The sequence below is a fragment of the Calypte anna genome, chromosome 8, assembly GCF_003957555.1.
Source record: "Calypte anna isolate BGI_N300 chromosome 8, bCalAnn1_v1.p, whole genome shotgun sequence".
In the NCBI taxonomy this organism is placed as follows: domain Eukaryota; kingdom Metazoa; phylum Chordata; class Aves; order Apodiformes; family Trochilidae; genus Calypte; species Calypte anna.
The window spans coordinates 30,228,476-30,245,488 of NC_044254.1; the positions used below are offsets into that span (position 1 = coordinate 30,228,476).

Below are 17,013 nucleotides of genomic sequence, written 5' to 3' on the forward strand. Positions count from 1 at the left end.
GGGAATGGGGCAGCTCTGAGCAGAGCTGCACTCAGACTCCATGCAAAAGCTGATCTCTCTTCAGCAGGTTTTAACTTCTATTTATATTAGAAGTAGTTTTCTTCAGCCAGGGCTGTCCTGAGGCTTCCAAAATGAAAGGCCAGAAGGCTTCATTTAGACTTCTCCAGAAATATGAAAATATGCTGAGGTCTCTGGAGTAGAAATATTCTCTAACCTGCACATCCAGTGCTTTTATAGGCATAATTTCAATAATAATTTAAATTTTTGTGTGCCAGTTGGAAAAAAAACCCCAATCCAAATCTGAGAACTCTTACAACTGCAGCAGCTGCAGGTGAGGTTTGGCTTTCCATGCAGTGTCCTTAGATGGGTGTGGTGTTCATGGACAATGCTGGAAGTTGGTTCTCTGCATCACAAAAGGGGAAATCTTATAAATATTGTGTAGCTATGAACTCTGGTGGGCAGGGAGGGCTCACAAAGCTCAAAAGCTGAACTGAACACTGTGCAAAGAGGCTGATGGAAAGCCCAGCATTATCTTTAAGAATTTTGGGTGTAAATTCTTAGCCCCTGTCATGATGATGTGTTCTCCTTTATTGATTTGTTCATGCTGAAGGGAAAGGGTTTTGTTTTTTGGTTTGGTTTTTTTTTTTTTTTTTTGACCTAATACCTGTTCAGTATTGTTTGTTACGGAGCCTCATTTACACTTTTGAAGATGCAAAGTGCTGCTCTGAATGGTGTACAGCAGAGCACAGGCTAATCACCTCATCCTGTCACATTACTGTGGAGTGCTTGGTTGTGCTTGTTCAATGAAATGCTTGCTCTCCTTTAATGAGGACCATGTCTCCCACATCCAAATGAAGTTCCTTTCTCTGACTCATCCACTTGGATCGTTTCCTACTGGGTCTGTTTCTCCTCAGTGCTGATGGAGGTGCCCACTGCAGTGTTATTGTCACACAGAGGTTAGCAGTGTGGAGGAGGGAACACCCTGCTGAGAGCCAGAGCACTTCAACCTCTCTGCTAACAGCAAGCTGCCACCCTTGGGCTTGGCAGTCCTGCTCTAAGGACAAACCTCTAAGTGGCATTTAGATTTGGACCCTGCAAGGTTCTAAGGACAGTGGACCCAGCTTAATAAAACATTCCTGGTAAAATCAGTGGATTGGTGATGTTTCAGTACTGTTCCACGTTGGACACAAAGACTGGAGATGGTGTCTTGTGTTCAGGGAGTGTTGTCTGCACATCTCTGGTGTGAGCCCTATCTGACAACAGTAGGTGATGCAAAGACTTGTATTCCTGGGTCTGCAAAATCCTTTTGCCTCATGTTGGACAACCTGTGGGTGTAGCCAATGCTCAGGATTTAGGGTGCTGGGTGCCAGCAGTTGCCTGGGTGCTGGAGCTGTTGGGAGGAAAGGGCTGTGCCTCTGTGAAATGAAGTGAGATTGGCTGCAGCTACTGTTTTGTTCCTGGCAGTCATGATTCTCCCAGGATGTCTCTACTCATCTGTCTAAAAATATTCCCCATCTACCTTAGGATGTGTCCAGTGAACTGCCTCATTCCTGTGGGTGCCAAACAGAACAGCAGGTGCATATCTGATTGCTGTCTGCCCTTCTATAAACCTGTCAAGAGTGATCTGAATTTAGGCCAGGAATGTGTAAGGTTAATGATGTTTCAGCTGAATTAGCACCCTCAGAATTACAGTGGTTATTCTCTTTCATTTCTGTTCTTCCATGCCCAGCCCGTGCTGAATGAAAACTCACTCTCTGATGTGTGTATTTTTTAGCAGTGGTAATTATGGAGATAAAACAGAGTTTCACACTGACTTTGTAGTTTATATTGTGGCCACATTCATTTGTCTGCTGCTGATGTCATCAGGAAGGGAAGAAGCTGAGAAGATCTGTACCAGACAATACCTTGCAAATAAAATGCTCTTGTCTGCTCAAGTCATCCTTCCTGCCAGGGAGCTTCTGCTCTGACAGTTCAGAGTGTCAGATGTTCCAGTTGTGGTTGGGAACATTGGAATTCTCAATGAGTTTCTCCATTTCCAAGCTTTTCTGGTTGTGTTATCATTAGTAACAGGAAGAATGTGTGCATCTTGCAATTTAATGAGCTCTCCAGTTGGCCTCTGCTCCACCAGGCACATGTTTTGTATGGAGAAGGTAAACAGGACTGAATTTTGCCTTTACTGAGATTCTTTTGTATCTAGGTTGAAAGGAATTGTAGTGGATACAAAGGTTGTGTTAAAGAAAAGCTATAACCAAACCTGGCAGAGCTCTTGGCTACATTCCATGCACCTCTCTCACTAATCACTGAATGACTCACTCTGGCTTTTCAGAAATACAGCAATTAGGGGAAAGTTCTGAGAATTCCATGTTAGGAACAGCCATTTCTGGTTTCATCTGGCATAAACTTGGATGGCTGGAATACCTTATTTTAATTAAGAAACTAGAATAAGGGGAAGTCAGACAAAGAGGGAAGATCCAGTCCCACAGCTGTGATCCCTATAAAGACAAGGAGCCAGGTTTGTAGCAGAGGTGTCACATCTACCAAAACATTTGGAGAAAAAAACCAGTCAATCTCCTGGGCATCTTCCCCCTTCATCAGTGGACAGGATGATGACAAACATTCAGGAAGAAATAACTGCTGGCCTTTTAACCTTGCTGTTAATTAAAGCACTGGAGACAAAAAGCTAGGACATGTGGAGCAAATAAGGGGCAGCAGGGACAAGGAGCTGTGGCATTTGTAAGAGGTCACAAAATTTTTATTCTGTGTGGAATGAGCAGTGCAGTGCAGCATCCCTTCAGGAATGTGTACAGCCAGCCTCATGTTTTCAGAGCTGCACCAGGTATTTCTTCAGAATTCTTTTATGTGTGTGTGTAATATGCAACGTGCATATATTTCTATAGTACTATATATTTAATATATAGTACCTATGTATTCCTGTTAGTAAGTGTTACTTGCATTACTAAAGGACAAGTTTTCTAAACATAAATGAAAAGTGAAAGATCAATGTTCTTACAAAGCTGTGTGACTGCAACAGGCTGGGATGACTGCTGAGTTTGGGTCATCTTTCCTCACTACTGATGTGTATGAGAAAAGCTGCCACGTGCATCAGTAGGGATGTGCCCTGGGGCAACCTCTGCTCCCCTTCCCTTTGCTCTCACAGCAGCATTTCTGTACCTCTTGTCTGTCTTTGTGTGTTAACTCATAAACTTCATGGCTTGGTTCTTCAGCTAAGTGTGAACTGCCTGGATCACTGTCTGAAGCACTTGGAATGCTTCCTCCTGACAAAAAGTGAGATTGATGATGTGGGGAAACTGAGTGGTCTGAAACTGCCTTACTGGGTAGGATTGCTGAGCAGTATCCCCAGGAACTCCTCCAGTCCTCTTACTGGAGGCTTCTCCCAGGGAAAGCTGCAATACAGGTTTTCTCTTCAGAGCCTGGTGTCTGTACCTGTGTGAGGCTGAAAAACCTTCAAAGGTTTTAGGGTTTTAATTTTGATTATCTAGCCCTTGTATAGCATCTAAAAAGTGTGTTTACAATTTCAGTTTGTCTTTATTAGAAGAATTTGACTGCAGCTGTAATGAGTTGGAGTCCTTGCCTTCTACCATTGGTTACCTTCATAACCTGAGGACGTTGGCTGTGGATGAGAATTTCCTTCCTGAACTGCCCAGAGAAGTGAGCAGCTGATTCTCTTTTTAAATGACCAACTGAACCATTTTGTGGTAGGCCCAAGATTTCATCCCTGCTCAGACAGAATACCTGTTAAAGCAAATGTTTCAGCATGATGTGGAAGACCAAGTCTTTCTTCACATAGCAGCAGAACCAGTAAATCACTAAATTCACCTCAAAGTGAGAGCATCCCTCAGAAGAGTGGGGGGAGCAACCCTGGGCATTTCCCTGCTGCTCAGTTAAAGTGAAAACACAATCTGGCTGCCTCCTGACATCAGGAGTTAGTGATAATGGTAAGCTTTGACAGAGAAGGGTTCTGAGCATCTTTGTTCTTTCCATTCCTGTAGATTGGAAGCTGTAAAAATGTGACAGTGATGTCTCTGCGCTCCAACAAGCTGGAATTTCTCCCTGATGAAATTGGTCAGATGCAGAAGCTGAGAGTCTTAAATCTGAGTGATAACAGGTACAGTGCACAGAATTTTGCTATCCTATTATAAAAATGTATTTTTTAAAAAAATAAAATTAAGTCTTTATAAAAACATAAAACATAAAATGTTTTAAATTATTAAAACTCTATTTAGAATTACTTTATTTTAACTGTAAGGGAAAAAATAAACAACCTTGATTTAGTTTTTTAATCTTTATGGTTTGGCCTTTATTCCACTGACATCCAAAGAAAAACTTGGATGGGGCCAATTTTTGGGTCTCTGTGTGTTTTCACAGATGAAAACCTGGTTACTTCTTGTATCTCCTGCTGTTTCCATGCTGAAGTATGACACTGGCTTTGCTTTTGTATGTAATTTTGAAACATTTAATGATTCCAAAATTGTAGCAGACCTGTAGGAAATCCCTGAATGCCAGCACACTAACATGATCCTGCCTCCACTGAAATCAAAAGAAAATTTTCTATTTCCTTCAGCAGAGCAAAGGTTTTGGTGAAAAAAAGCAGATTCTTCTGTTCTTATGTACATGGTTGTTCCTCTGAGAAGCAGAATGCTTCAAATGAGCCTTTCTTGTTACTTACCTGTGCTGCCCTAGGCATCAGAACAGACTCACTTTTCCTTGAAATGTGTTCCAGGAATATGGTAGTGTTCAGCAGAACCACTGAAATGCAAGCTTGCTCTCTAGTATGTATCCTGTTTGTTTAGCATCCATACTCACTAAAAATTAGGGGCAGGACAACTTTGTGTCTGATGTACTGCCAGCACTTTCATTGTTGAAATTAAGGTTGACCCTAAAATATAAAACCAAGTTACCTAGAAATCCCTATCATGTGTTTGTAAGGAATTACCTGTTTCATTCTGTTAGGTGACTCTGCATTGTATAGCACACCTTCTGCATGGGCCAGCAGTTAAACTTGGTGGAGTTTGGGATCTGGACAGTTTCAACACAGACTCAAATCTTGGGTCTCTTGGTTTGGGGACTGACACTGTACTTCAGGCCACACTTGTCACCCCCTCAGGTTCTCCAGAGGCTTGGATCACTCTGCCAGGTTTTCAAGCTTTTTTTTTCCATGTCTGTTCTGGCAGGTATCCAGTTCCTGATGCCTCTTTCCATGGTACTTTCTTTGCAGAGGGGACAGACTCTGTCACCACGACTCCAGCTTCTCTATCCCATGCCATGCTCTCTAATACTCTGTACTTCTCAGCTGCAGTGAGGAGTCCTCTCTCCTTTTATCTTTACAGATATCTTGATCTTTTCAGCCCTGTGACAGGCTCTTCCTCCCTGGGAAATGCAGTATTTGGTTTTCTCTGCACAATAGAAGGCAAGGAGGGGTTGAATCCTGACTTGCCATCAGGTGGTATCTAATGAGGGCTGGTGGGCATCTGGGGAGAGCCTGGCTGCCTTCATCACCCTCTGCAGTCAGGGAAGATTTGATTCCAGATATTTTCAGTGCAACCACCTGGAGAGTCATCCTTGCCTTTGCAGCATAACCCAGTGCCTCAAGAACCAGTGCAGCACTTGATAAAGTGGTTGTGCAGTTACTGCTTGCATGAAAGACACCAAGATCTCCAGCACAGAGTGAGGCTTTGGGGGTGGCTGCGTGGATTCAGTCACTGTTAGGAATGCAGATGGGATTCATTCAAAGCAAAAGAGATGTCTTACCAGTAACCGGTGTTCTTCACACTGTGTAGTCCACATACACATCTGTCTTCCATCTGCTTCTCCTCTCTCCTCAGAGTCCTTCCAGGTCTGAGTCCTGTGATTGAGAGGTAGAATTGTTAGAATGTACATTTGGGCTACACTTCTCAAAGAGCATCGGTTACTGGTAAGTAACCTTTCTTTTAGTTTTAGATTGTTCTGAAAGAGGAGCCAAGAGAATCATCACCTTTTTTTGTATTTGCACTGCTCCTGTCCTGGGGTGAGAGCTCAGTTACTGCTCTGAATCTCACCCACAGAAGCTGATTGAAAAAAGGCCCTAAAATTACATGATGGAGTCAAAAACCTGGCAGTTCCCTGGTGTACCTGTTCAGTTATTTAATCACACCACAATCCTCATTGCCAAAGAGGTAATTACTTTTGGCCACGTATATCCACACGTGGTTCTGTGACCAGAATGTTGGTGAGTTCCTGTGAGTCACATTCTTTTAAACCCTCACACTTGGGAAACAGAGTTATTATTCATTTGCTGAGAGCTGCCTGGGAGAACTGTCACAAACAGCAGCTGTCCCTGGGCTGCCTGACTGCCTGGCACTGCTCCTGCTTACCAGTAACCTACAGCAGGTTTTGACAGAAATTCTTCATGGTTGGGGTATTTTTTATAAATTCTTTTTGAATGCCACCAAACTACAACGTATGCATCAATAAGTCTATCCCCTAGGTGCCTGGAAAGCTCCTTGTACATTGTGTTACTCGAAGTAGTAACCAGTGAGAACTCTTCCTGTACTCTGAGCTTGGTTACTGTGACCACAGTGAAACCACCATTTGTACAACTGGTACAAATACATAGTGGTTATTTTACATAACTATGAGGAAAACTGTTGCTATCAAGAGAGAACAGTTCAAATGAGGTCTGTCAGTGGGCTTAAATAAAAGCAAAGACTGCCTTACCCCAGGAGACCCCTCAAATACTGACATTTGATAGTTTTCATATTTAAACAGTATCAATTACATTTTCTTTGCTTTTCTTGAGTTCCATGGATAAATATACTTTAGCTTACTCCTAAAGTATTAGGCTTTAAGAACTTCACACATTATGCTAAAGATGTGATCTCGGATCAATAATGGAAGGAATTATTCCCAAATCCTCATTCCAGACTGGTGTGGTGCTGATGTGCAGCTCCTTGAGTCCTGCAGCACAAGGGTGTCATGAGGAGGGGCATCAGCTCAGGAAGTCTGCTGGGTTGGGTTGGGTTGGGTTGGGTTTTATTCACCTGAGGAACTGCAGGGGAAATTTCTTCTCAGTTTTTCTCTTAAAAGAACATTTTCTACCTGAAAATTAAGCCCTACAAAAAGTGCATATGCATTTCAGATGTTCCCAAACTATTACTGCAGAGAGCTTTTTTCCTGAAAAATCAATTAGTGCCTCAGGGTGTACATTAAAAGCAAAATTTTTGTTATTAACTTTTAAACTTTTACATATACCAATGACATCCAAGATTGTACCTGTATAATAACCTAATTAAAAGGAATGCAGGTAATCTCTATAGCACCTGGAGATTTCCTGCATTTGCCCATCATGTTTTCAGCTCTTGTTACAAATGAGTTTAAGAGATTGCAAAGTGAAGTTATTGGTGAATGAAAATTTGCACAGGAGTGAAGCTGTTGCTTGGGAAAAAACCATAGGGAGTGCTGAGGTTGTTCTGGGGAGCTGGAGATGGTGTTTTCCCACAGACTGGGTGTCTCTGGCTGCCCTCAGGAATGCTGCAAGCTCTGGGTGCAGCTGCTCTGGAATGGTCAAACAGCTCCTTCCAGCAGAGAGCTGCAAAGGAGATTTATTCAGGCTGGGTCAAATCCCATCCATAGTGAAAACAAGTGCAAAGTTTGCCTTTTAATTGAAAGTGAATTAAATTTGGGCATCTTCATAATTACCTATCTATGCACCAATTAATGTTTAATCTAGTATTCTGAATATATTTTCCCTTAGATTTATACAAACAATTACACATGTAATTTTCCAAACTGTCTAGTGACAAGTTTCAGCATCTAAGCATAAAAGAAAAGCTCTTTGTTGAACAGCACAGCCATGAACTTTGCTTTTCTTTGTGCCAGTACCTGAGTGCAGTCACATCTTGGATCAAGCAGGGCAGATTAATCACTTTTCTCAATTACTGCTGAGCAGTTTGCTCTTCAGAGGAGGCCAAACCCTTTACTGAGGATGATGTGAGGTAGAGCAGAGTTCTGCTGATTTATACCAAATAGGATCTGGCCTATTGTAGGCAGAAAGTACTCAACCTACCCCCACTTGTAACTAATATTTAAGATCCTTTGTAGCTCTAGTGTACCCTTATTTTGACTGATGAAGGTAGAAAACAGTATCTGCAAGATCTTTCCTTTCCACAGTCTGGGAGAAAAGAGCTTTTCCTCTGCTCTCTTTGTTAGATCACATTTAGCTTTTGTCTCTGTAGACAGTCCCTTGGCTGTCCATTTCTTCCTCCAGCTCCTGAACCTTCTGGAGCTCAAAGCTGGGAGAACAGCAGTGGGTGGTTGTTCAGAAAAGCAAAAGAATTAGTGGGAAAACCATGAAGTTTCCCCAAGCATCTAGTCATCATTTCCAGTGCACTTCCATCTATAATTAACATGCTAATTCTTTGAGTGTTTAATTCAATGTTGTCTTTCAGGTTCACCAGGAATATTTCTATTACGTTAATCTTTTTGCTAACATTTGTGCAAGAATGAATTTCAATAATAAAAACCTGAATGTCCAATGAAAAGGTTTCTGTTAGCAACTCTGAAAACTGTTAGGTCTTTCCTGTAACTCTCCCTGGGACCAAGACTTTTCTGTGTTAGAACCTGTAACTTTGGTTACACTACTGATGAGAGAAAACATTCTCTCAGTACCTTTAGGAGATGATGTGAGTAGTTTTAGATTCCAAATCACTCTTAATATGGAATGGCTCTGCTAAAATACTGTATTTTAGTAAAAAGTAAGAGCAAATAAAAGGTGGAATCACAGCAATTTCAGTATGATCAAGATAAACATGCTACGTAGGGATTTTTAAAAGAAACTATTGTAAAAGTGAAGGATTCATGTTGTTCCAATATTCTCATTTCCAGGCTGAAGAATTTACCATTCACTTTTACTAAACTCAAAGAACTTGCAGCTTTGTGGCTTTCTGACAACCAGGTAATGACTTTCAATATTTTTATTTTATTTAGTAGCAAAGGGTCTTAGTGAGGGCTATAAATGAAACCTAGGATTTAATACATGACTGTAGAGAACTTTAGAAGTCTTTGTTCCCTGTCCAGCTTTATGCTTTCATATCAAGGTACAGATCCTTCTGGGTGTCATTTATGAACTTGGAAAGAGCACCTCTGGAGGATTTATTACCTGCACATAGCCAGCCTTACAGAAGTAAAGCTCAGTGGGCATGGCCCAGCTCTGCTCTTAGCCCAGATGTCCAGAGGAAATTCCTGCTGGCTCCAGGAGAGTTCTGCTGGCACGTGCTCCTGGCACTGCTCCTCAGATGGGCTTTTACCTTTATAGCTGAGCAAAAAGTTTTCAAGCTGAAGGGAGGGGAGGCTGGAGGGATAACAGAAGATGATGAATTTTGGGGTGTTAAGGTGGGATTCTCACCTGTTTCACAGGGTCTAATTTCCATTAAAGATATAACATTTCATGGCTTCTCAGCCCAGACACAGAACACACACTCTCCTTTTACATATAGTTTTTTCTGCAGCATTTTGAGGTTTCTACAGTCTAGCATAGAGTATGTTCTAGTCTATGAACTGTGGCAGTCACCCCTCGATGCCACACCAGAGCAAAGCAGGAACAGGAAATAATCCAAATTCTATCTAATCTTGTATTGTGTGTTTATCAAATGTAAGCTCCTGTCTCAGGGAACAGGGATGCCCCCAGCTAACTGGTCTGTTTTGCCTTTCCTGTGCAGTCCAAGGCTCTCATCCCACTGCAAACAGAGGCTCACCCAGAAACAAAGCAGAGGGTCCTGACCAACTACATGTTTCCCCAGCAGCCCCGCAGTGATGAAGGTAAAGTGCAGAGGCAGGAGCAGAGCTGGCTCAGATAGAGGAGGAAAGAATGGGGAGGGAGAGGAAAGCTTTCAGAGGGTCCTTGTGTCTCTTGTGACACGTAGAGGAGGAGTGCACACACACCAGGCTGCATTTTGTCACACCCAAAGGGATCCTGGTTGCAAATGAATCATGCTCAGGCTGTCAGATTTACATTTCCTTAAACACTTGTTTTCTTTTCAGAAGAATGGCCTTGTATAAACAATCTGAACCTGGGGATTGAGTTCAGGGGACAGAAATCCCAAGATATGCCTTGCTGCCCTGTGGACAGGCTGCGGGCCAGAGCCAGCTCCCCCTGCAGAGACACTGGACCCACCTGAGAGGCTGGGGTGGGCCAGCTCCTCCACATGGGGAGCTGAGAGCTTGGCAGGGCCCAGGGATTGGCTTCTCTTTTCTCTTCCCTTCTCTTGTGCAGTCAGAGTTTGTCTGCATGCTGCCTCTGCTCCAGATCAGCCCCAAACCCTCCTGCTTTCCATCACTCTCATTTCAGGTTTAATACTGTGAGATCTTACAGTTTCTCAACTAATTCTTTTTAGATAATTTCCAGTCCTCTGCTGGGTGCACTGATTACTTGTTCTTGTCCATTGCTGTTTGCAATTTAACTGTAGATTTCCAGTCAGACAGTGACAGTTTTAACCCCACTCTCTGGGAGGAGCAGAGACAGCAGCGTATGACTGTTGCCTTTGAGTTTGAAGACAAAAAGGAAGAGGAGGAAAATGCAGGGAAAGTTAAGGTAAGTTTTATTTGATTTATTCTGGTATTCACCTATTATGGACAGGGCTACTTTCGTGTTCCAAACACCCAGAAAGTACTCATCACCATGTTTGAGGGGCAGCAGTTGAGGAAGAACAGAATAATTCTTCTCTCTGAAGCACTCATTGCCAATTCCTGCTTTTGATTTTCTTGGCTAAAGAGCAAAACTTTGATTTGCTAAATCAGGTCAGGCCCACAGCCCTCATGTCAGGGTCCTACAGATGTTACGTCACAAAGACAAAATTAACACATAAAATTAGAGTTCATGTTGACCCTCCTAGTCCTTGAGGAATCTGTAGATCCCAGAAAGGATTCCATATTCCTCTCACAGCTGGAGTCAACAAGAGCTCTGCAGCTTCATGGAGTTACACAGGAATGTGCAGTGCAGAAGGTATTTCTCATCAATTTTGTAACCTAGCAAAGATGAAGATCAAAATAGGAATATTCTGTTCTGTTTACCTGAAATTAACATAATTCCAGAGCTTTCAACTGAAATCTTGCCAGGCTGTGCAAGGAAATTATTTCTTCCTGCAGGTGTGTGTGGGTGTTCCTGCTCCTGCACAAAAACCTTTTTGCCCAAGGCATGAAAAGATGAGTTCAAATCCAGTTGGACAGAAATGCTGATTTCCATCCTTCTGGTGTGTCCGTGCTCATTCCCAGAAATGCCAGTTCCCCTCTGTGACCACAGAGGTGCTCCAGAGCTCCCTGGCTGCCCCATTCCCCCTCATGAACCAGGAGCTGATTGCTGGCACCTTTTGAGAGCTCAGTCAGTGTCACTCCATCCACAGGCTGCAGGAGGGCATAGGGATGGTTTGAAATGTACATTTTAGCAGTTTCACCAGAGCTTTATGGGATGAATTTGAAGGTTAACTTCAATTATCAACAGGCTGCAGAGTTGGTAGTGCTTTATAAAAGCAGACATAGCTTTCACTCTTTTATCTCTCACAGTTAACTTTAGTTATCTTTAACTCTGTGCTAAAACAGATTTGGTTAATTGAAATTGCTCAATAACTTCTGTCAGGTATTTGGAACTTCAAAAGCTCACTTTCCAGGGTCATGCTGCTCTTGATGTAGCATTAAACATGCAAGGATGGTATCAACAGGGAGTGCAGCTTCCCTCTGTGATGAGAACTCTGAAGCAGGGATGAAAATGCCTGCATGGCAGTGGGATCACCTGCCACACTGCCAGGATTTCCACTGCTTAATATGAACACTCCAGCAATACCAAGCTCTGGCTGAAACCCCTCTCTGTGAGTTGTCTCTCATCAAAGGCTTTCAGTTAATTTTCTCTTACTCTTACTTCCTGAGGATTTGCTCTGTGACTCAACTTGGAGCTGGTTTTGGCTGCAGACCTTGCACTGAAATCCTGGTCTGAATTTTATGAAAAAGCAACTGCCTAATTAGGCCCCATCCTGATACGATTTCTTTCAACCATAAAGCAACCAGAGCTCTAGTGATGTTTTAATTTCCTTTCCTCTGTTCAAATCCTTTATTAACATATGACATCACAGTGAAACATTTCAATGTTTTGTGTTAAAGTCATGTCAGAATCTATTATCTGTATTGTTTATTTGATTGTTTATTGCTTTGGAATTGTATGCAAGTATTTCATATAATTTTATTTTCCAAAACTATCATGCTTTTGCTTTTAAAATATTCCTGTCAATAGACCACATTCATTTGAAGCCAAAATTACAATTTCCTACTCATCAGGGACACCTCCCCCAGCCCAGGGGGCTCCAAGCCCCATCCAACCTTCAACACTGCCAGGGATGGGGCAGCCACAGCTTCTGGGGGCAACCTGGGCACCCAGGGGCTCAGCACCCTCACAGCACAGAATTTCTCCCTCCCATCTCCTCTCCATCTCCCCTCTTGCAGCTCCAAACCCTTCCCCCTCATCCCATCCCTCCAGGCCCTTGTCCCAAGTCCCTCCCCAGCTTTCCTGGAGCCCCTTCAGGCACTGGAAGGTGCTCTAAGGTCTCTCCACAGCCTTCTTACAATTGGGAACAGTTATCCTGATGTGCACAGCTTGCACTGTGAATAGCAATTTTACTCCATTGAAGGATTTTACTCCATTTCCACCCCAAACTGAGGCCCAAAGCAAGTGGCAGGCTCAGCCAGCACCGTCTGTATTTGAGGTGACTCCAAGTGGTGGCTTGGGTGCAGCCTCACTGCTCACAGGACCTTGGGAACCCCAAGTTTGGTGCTGAAGCCCCAGAGATAGGTGGAGCTGGGTTAGGTTTGCAGCAGGAAGGATGGGCTGAAGGCCCACACACTTCAGCTTGCTCAGCATCTCTCCTCCCAGTGTGGAGTGGTGCTCAGCGGAGACAAAGGGGCTGTGACCCAGCAGGGGAGGTGTGAGGAGAGGTCAGCAGTGTGTGTGTCACCTTCCCTGCCATGGTCCCTTGCTGCACCCCCTCCTCAGACCAATTTGCTGCCCCTGTGATGTCCTGGCAGGTGACAGAAGGTGCTGTCACCCATCAGTCTTCTCAGCTGCTTTTCCCCTTTCACTCAGCCCTCAGATTTTGTAGAACTGCCTTCAAACTAGGATTGCTTTGGGCTTGGGAAACACAATGTTTCTCTTCTTAGGAGTGTTAAACATTATAGACTTAAAATGTGGAGTTTTCTAGAAAATCTGTAGGCCTGTCAGTCAGTTAAAGTAGCACTCAGTGTGACTTAGGATGAGTTTTCTGTAGTGTTTTGAGTCTGTTTTCCTGTATTTTCTGTGTAAGAGTAAGAAACACTTGAGTGCACGTATGTACATTATACATCTAGAAGAGCAAATAGCTCCCAGTTGCTCAGATTCTGTTCTCAGCTGCCAGAGATAATTCAGATTAATTCAGTGCACTGAACACAGCTAAATTAATTCTGCATTTACACTATTTTTGTTTTGTAAAAGTGTGATTGAATATGTCAGTACTCTCAACACAACATAGAATTAAAAGGCAATACTCTCACAGGGTGAAATACAGACTTAGAGGCAGCCATGCCCACCCAGTATTTGCTGTCACTGAAATTCCATTATGGGCTGGCACAGAGTAACTGAGAGCAAACTTCAGCCCCAAAGCCCAGGCTGCCTGTGACACATTGCCTCTAGGAGGTGACCTACAAATGGCAGGAATTTGCACTTAGCCATAGTACTGTACCATGGTTTTAGTTTGCATGCTGTTTTCATTTTGTATTTGTGCTTTAATTCTTTTTATGAATGTTCAGGTTGAAATAAATCTAAAACGTTACCCCACTCCATACCCAGAGGATTTAAAGAATATGGTAAAATCAGTTCAAAATCTGGTGGGCAAAACAAGCCATGGAGTACGGCCTGAGAACTCAGCACCAACTGCCAACAGTGAACAAACTGTGCAAGACAAGTATGAGCACAAGTGGCCCATGGCACCCAAGGAGATTTCAGTGGAGGTAATGTACAAGGATCCTTCTTCCTCTCCAGAGTTCCAGTTGGGGTTTTAACATAACTCCATCAAATGATATTCTGCCCCTGCTGTGAACGTTGTACCTCAGAGTTTCTGGTTTCATTCCATAAAGTTAATTTAGTTTGATATACTGAGTTTCTGTTTTCCCTGATACTACTGACTTTATCAGACTGAATTTTTGGTTTTAAATCTACCTAGGTCTGAATTTTGGTATTGGTATATAGAAGCACTCCCCTAAATTTTAATTATCAGGGAGATTTGCATATTAGCAGGAGAATGGACCTGCTCACAATTTACAACTCAGACTTAAGGAAGTGTATTTCTGCATCAAATATGTTAATGACTAATCAGTTTTGTTCTGTCTGACCTGCTCTGCTGTTAGATTCTGCTGCTTCTATTCACACTCCATGCAGTAGATAGCCAATTAACCTTGTCAGAAGCCAATGAAGTCAGCAGGAGTGCTTCTGTGCAGGGAACTTCAGATCAGGCACCCCCTGAACAGCAGCTTGCAGGGAGCTGCAGAACCTGTCCCTCCCTGTTCCCAGAAGTGGGTCAGTGTGCACTGTAGCAGAGGCTTCTGTGTGAGCAGGAATAGAGTCACTGAAAGGTAAATTCCTAAATGCTGCACTTTTGTGCAGCTGTTGCAAGCAGCTGAAGCTTGGTCTCCAAAGTCAGCTACTCATTAATGTTCACACTAATGACTTGCTTTGTGCAGACACTGCTTATTAGTAAGGGAAATCTCTTACCTGGCAGTATGTGCTGACAGGTTACCAGGTTGGACACCTCTACACAAATACCTGAAGATCTTCATGAAGTCCTAATGTTCTACAAAAAACACAAGAGGGAAAAAAGCATCACGTTATCTTTTCACTCCTTTGTTATTTAAACATTGTGATCAGTTCCTTGTCCTTGAAATATCCCTGTCTCTGGCTAGTCATGGATACATCCACTTTTTCTCCTTCAGTTTTCCTTAACACAGACTGAGCTGTTCTTACTCACCAGACACTGTAGCTGCTCTGTTAATACTGTCTGGTTGGTTTTTGAACAGTTTAACATTTTCATTTCCTTAAAAAACAAACTATCAGTTTTCTCTTAAGATAGCTACAGAAGACTTGAACCAAATCTCAGCACAGTTGTGATTAGTACTTCAAACTAATATATTCAAGTGAAATCATTCATATTTTTATCTAAATCTGGAATCTCAAGTTCCACCTTTATTCCTTTTTCCCTGGTAAATCTTTCTTCCTGTGTCAGTCTGGCCTTTGAACCAGTTTTTGCAGTGTGCCATGAGCATTGGCAGTTCTGCTGTACTTGCTGAGTATGTACAATAATTTGTGCATCCTCTGGCTTCTGAACTTGATTCCTAACAGCTTTCTGCAGGTTTTATTCATCCCTAGTTTAACGTGCACATGCTGTCTGTCTGGAATTCACATCTATGATGTCTGATGAAGACAGGAGGTTTCTGGTCTTGGTGACCCAGGCAACAGAAATAGGTGGCTGTACTGGTTTAGTTGCTCTTCAACTAAATGTGGAGTTGTCAAATGAAAATGTTAACATCCTGGAGCCCCAGCTGAGAGTCCTGGGAGAGTGCAGAGCCCCTTGAAGCTGCCCCTATGGAGCTGCAAGGGACGAGTGAGTGAGTGAGATTCCAGTTCCTCTGGAATGCTGTGTGACCACGTGCTGTGCTCTGGCAGAGAAAACATGAAGACAAATTTCATTCTGATCTCTCGTTCCTTGATAAAATGCATTCCCCTTTTTGCAGCAGCAAAGTAATCACATCTGGTTTTTATTGTGAGTGTACATGAAGTGTTAATTGCATGAGGCTCACAAAAAGCATTCCAGAGAGATCACTGAATTGCTGAAGACCCTGCAAGTAATTCCTGAAGTGCAATCAAATAATGTGATTGCAATTTCCTCGTTAATTCTCTGCCCCAAGCAAGTGATGGGAGTGCATGACTACTTACATCACATTGATGAAGAAGTAGTTTTCATCTTCTTTTATTGTAACAGTGAAGAAGGTGGCACTTTCCCAGGTTTCTCTTTCTGTAGTACTGAGTCCAGACTAGTAACAAAACTGTCTGGTCAGCTAAAGAAAAGCAAAAGTGTTATTGTTACTCAGGCAAATACAGGCACTGGGAAGATTCTCTGCAGGGTGGTGTCTACATTTTCCTCTCTTTGGCTTCCTTCATGAAGATAAAGGAAACAGCAGAAAAAGTGGGATGATTTTGTGGATAGCAGTAGCACAGTTTCAATTATAGCACATTAAATAAAACATAATTAAGTTCCATTTGCTTTTTAGATAATTAGGAGACATCTCAAGCCCCAAGTTAAAATAGAGTTTGGAAATGAGGTGTGTTCTGATACAGATTTCAGGTGAAGACAGTTTCTAATAACAAGGTAATTTAGTTTCAGTTGCAATGCTCACTTTTTCATCCTCAGAGGCCAGATAGGCTGCTTTCCTTTCTGACCTCTTCTGGGTTTCCTTACAATTAATTTGGACATGTCTCTTCACAAAACTGTTTCTAAATAATTAGAGGGAGCATCTGAAATCAGTAACAAGCTACATTTCAAATTCCCTGTATCATCCTCTGCCTTCAGAGATAAAAAACAACTGATTTCTTAATTAATCATCAACTGAAATAAACCTCTTCATTGCCCTAAGTCATTCTGAAAGATGTGTGTTTTGGACAAATCAAGCCTGGGATAACTGAGTGTGTTGCACAGCCTTTCCCTGAGCAAAATGAGAAGAGTGCCACAGATGTGCAATTAAGATCTTCAAACTTAAATTCCTGATGTGTCTGGATTGACAAATTAATGGGAAATACTTGTATATAACTCTGGGCTTTGGGTTTAGAAAAGTCTGGTTTAGTCCAGCCATCCTCTGTGCTAGTACCTAGCAGGCCTGTTAATACTGTGTAAAAAGGAGAGATGGTTATTCTTTGAGTGGCCAGGAGCAGGAGGAATATCCCCCACTCTGCTT

The 17,013-nt window shown here is 42.6% G+C and overlaps 1 protein-coding gene across 1 annotated transcript in view; it reads left to right on the forward strand.

Moving 5' to 3' along the window:
* The window catches only part of LRRC7 (leucine rich repeat containing 7), a 116,802-nt gene that overhangs the window by 80,409 nt on the left and 19,380 nt on the right, over window positions 1-17,013 (forward strand). The window contains exons 11-16 of the mRNA XM_030455170.1: window positions 3,540-3,669; window positions 4,011-4,126; window positions 8,881-8,950; window positions 9,714-9,813; window positions 10,461-10,585; window positions 13,819-14,019. Coding sequence (XP_030311030.1) covers window positions 3,540-3,669; window positions 4,011-4,126; window positions 8,881-8,950; window positions 9,714-9,813; window positions 10,461-10,585; window positions 13,819-14,019 — 742 coding nt within the window. The remainder of the gene's footprint in view (window positions 1-3,539; window positions 3,670-4,010; window positions 4,127-8,880; window positions 8,951-9,713; window positions 9,814-10,460; window positions 10,586-13,818; window positions 14,020-17,013) is intronic.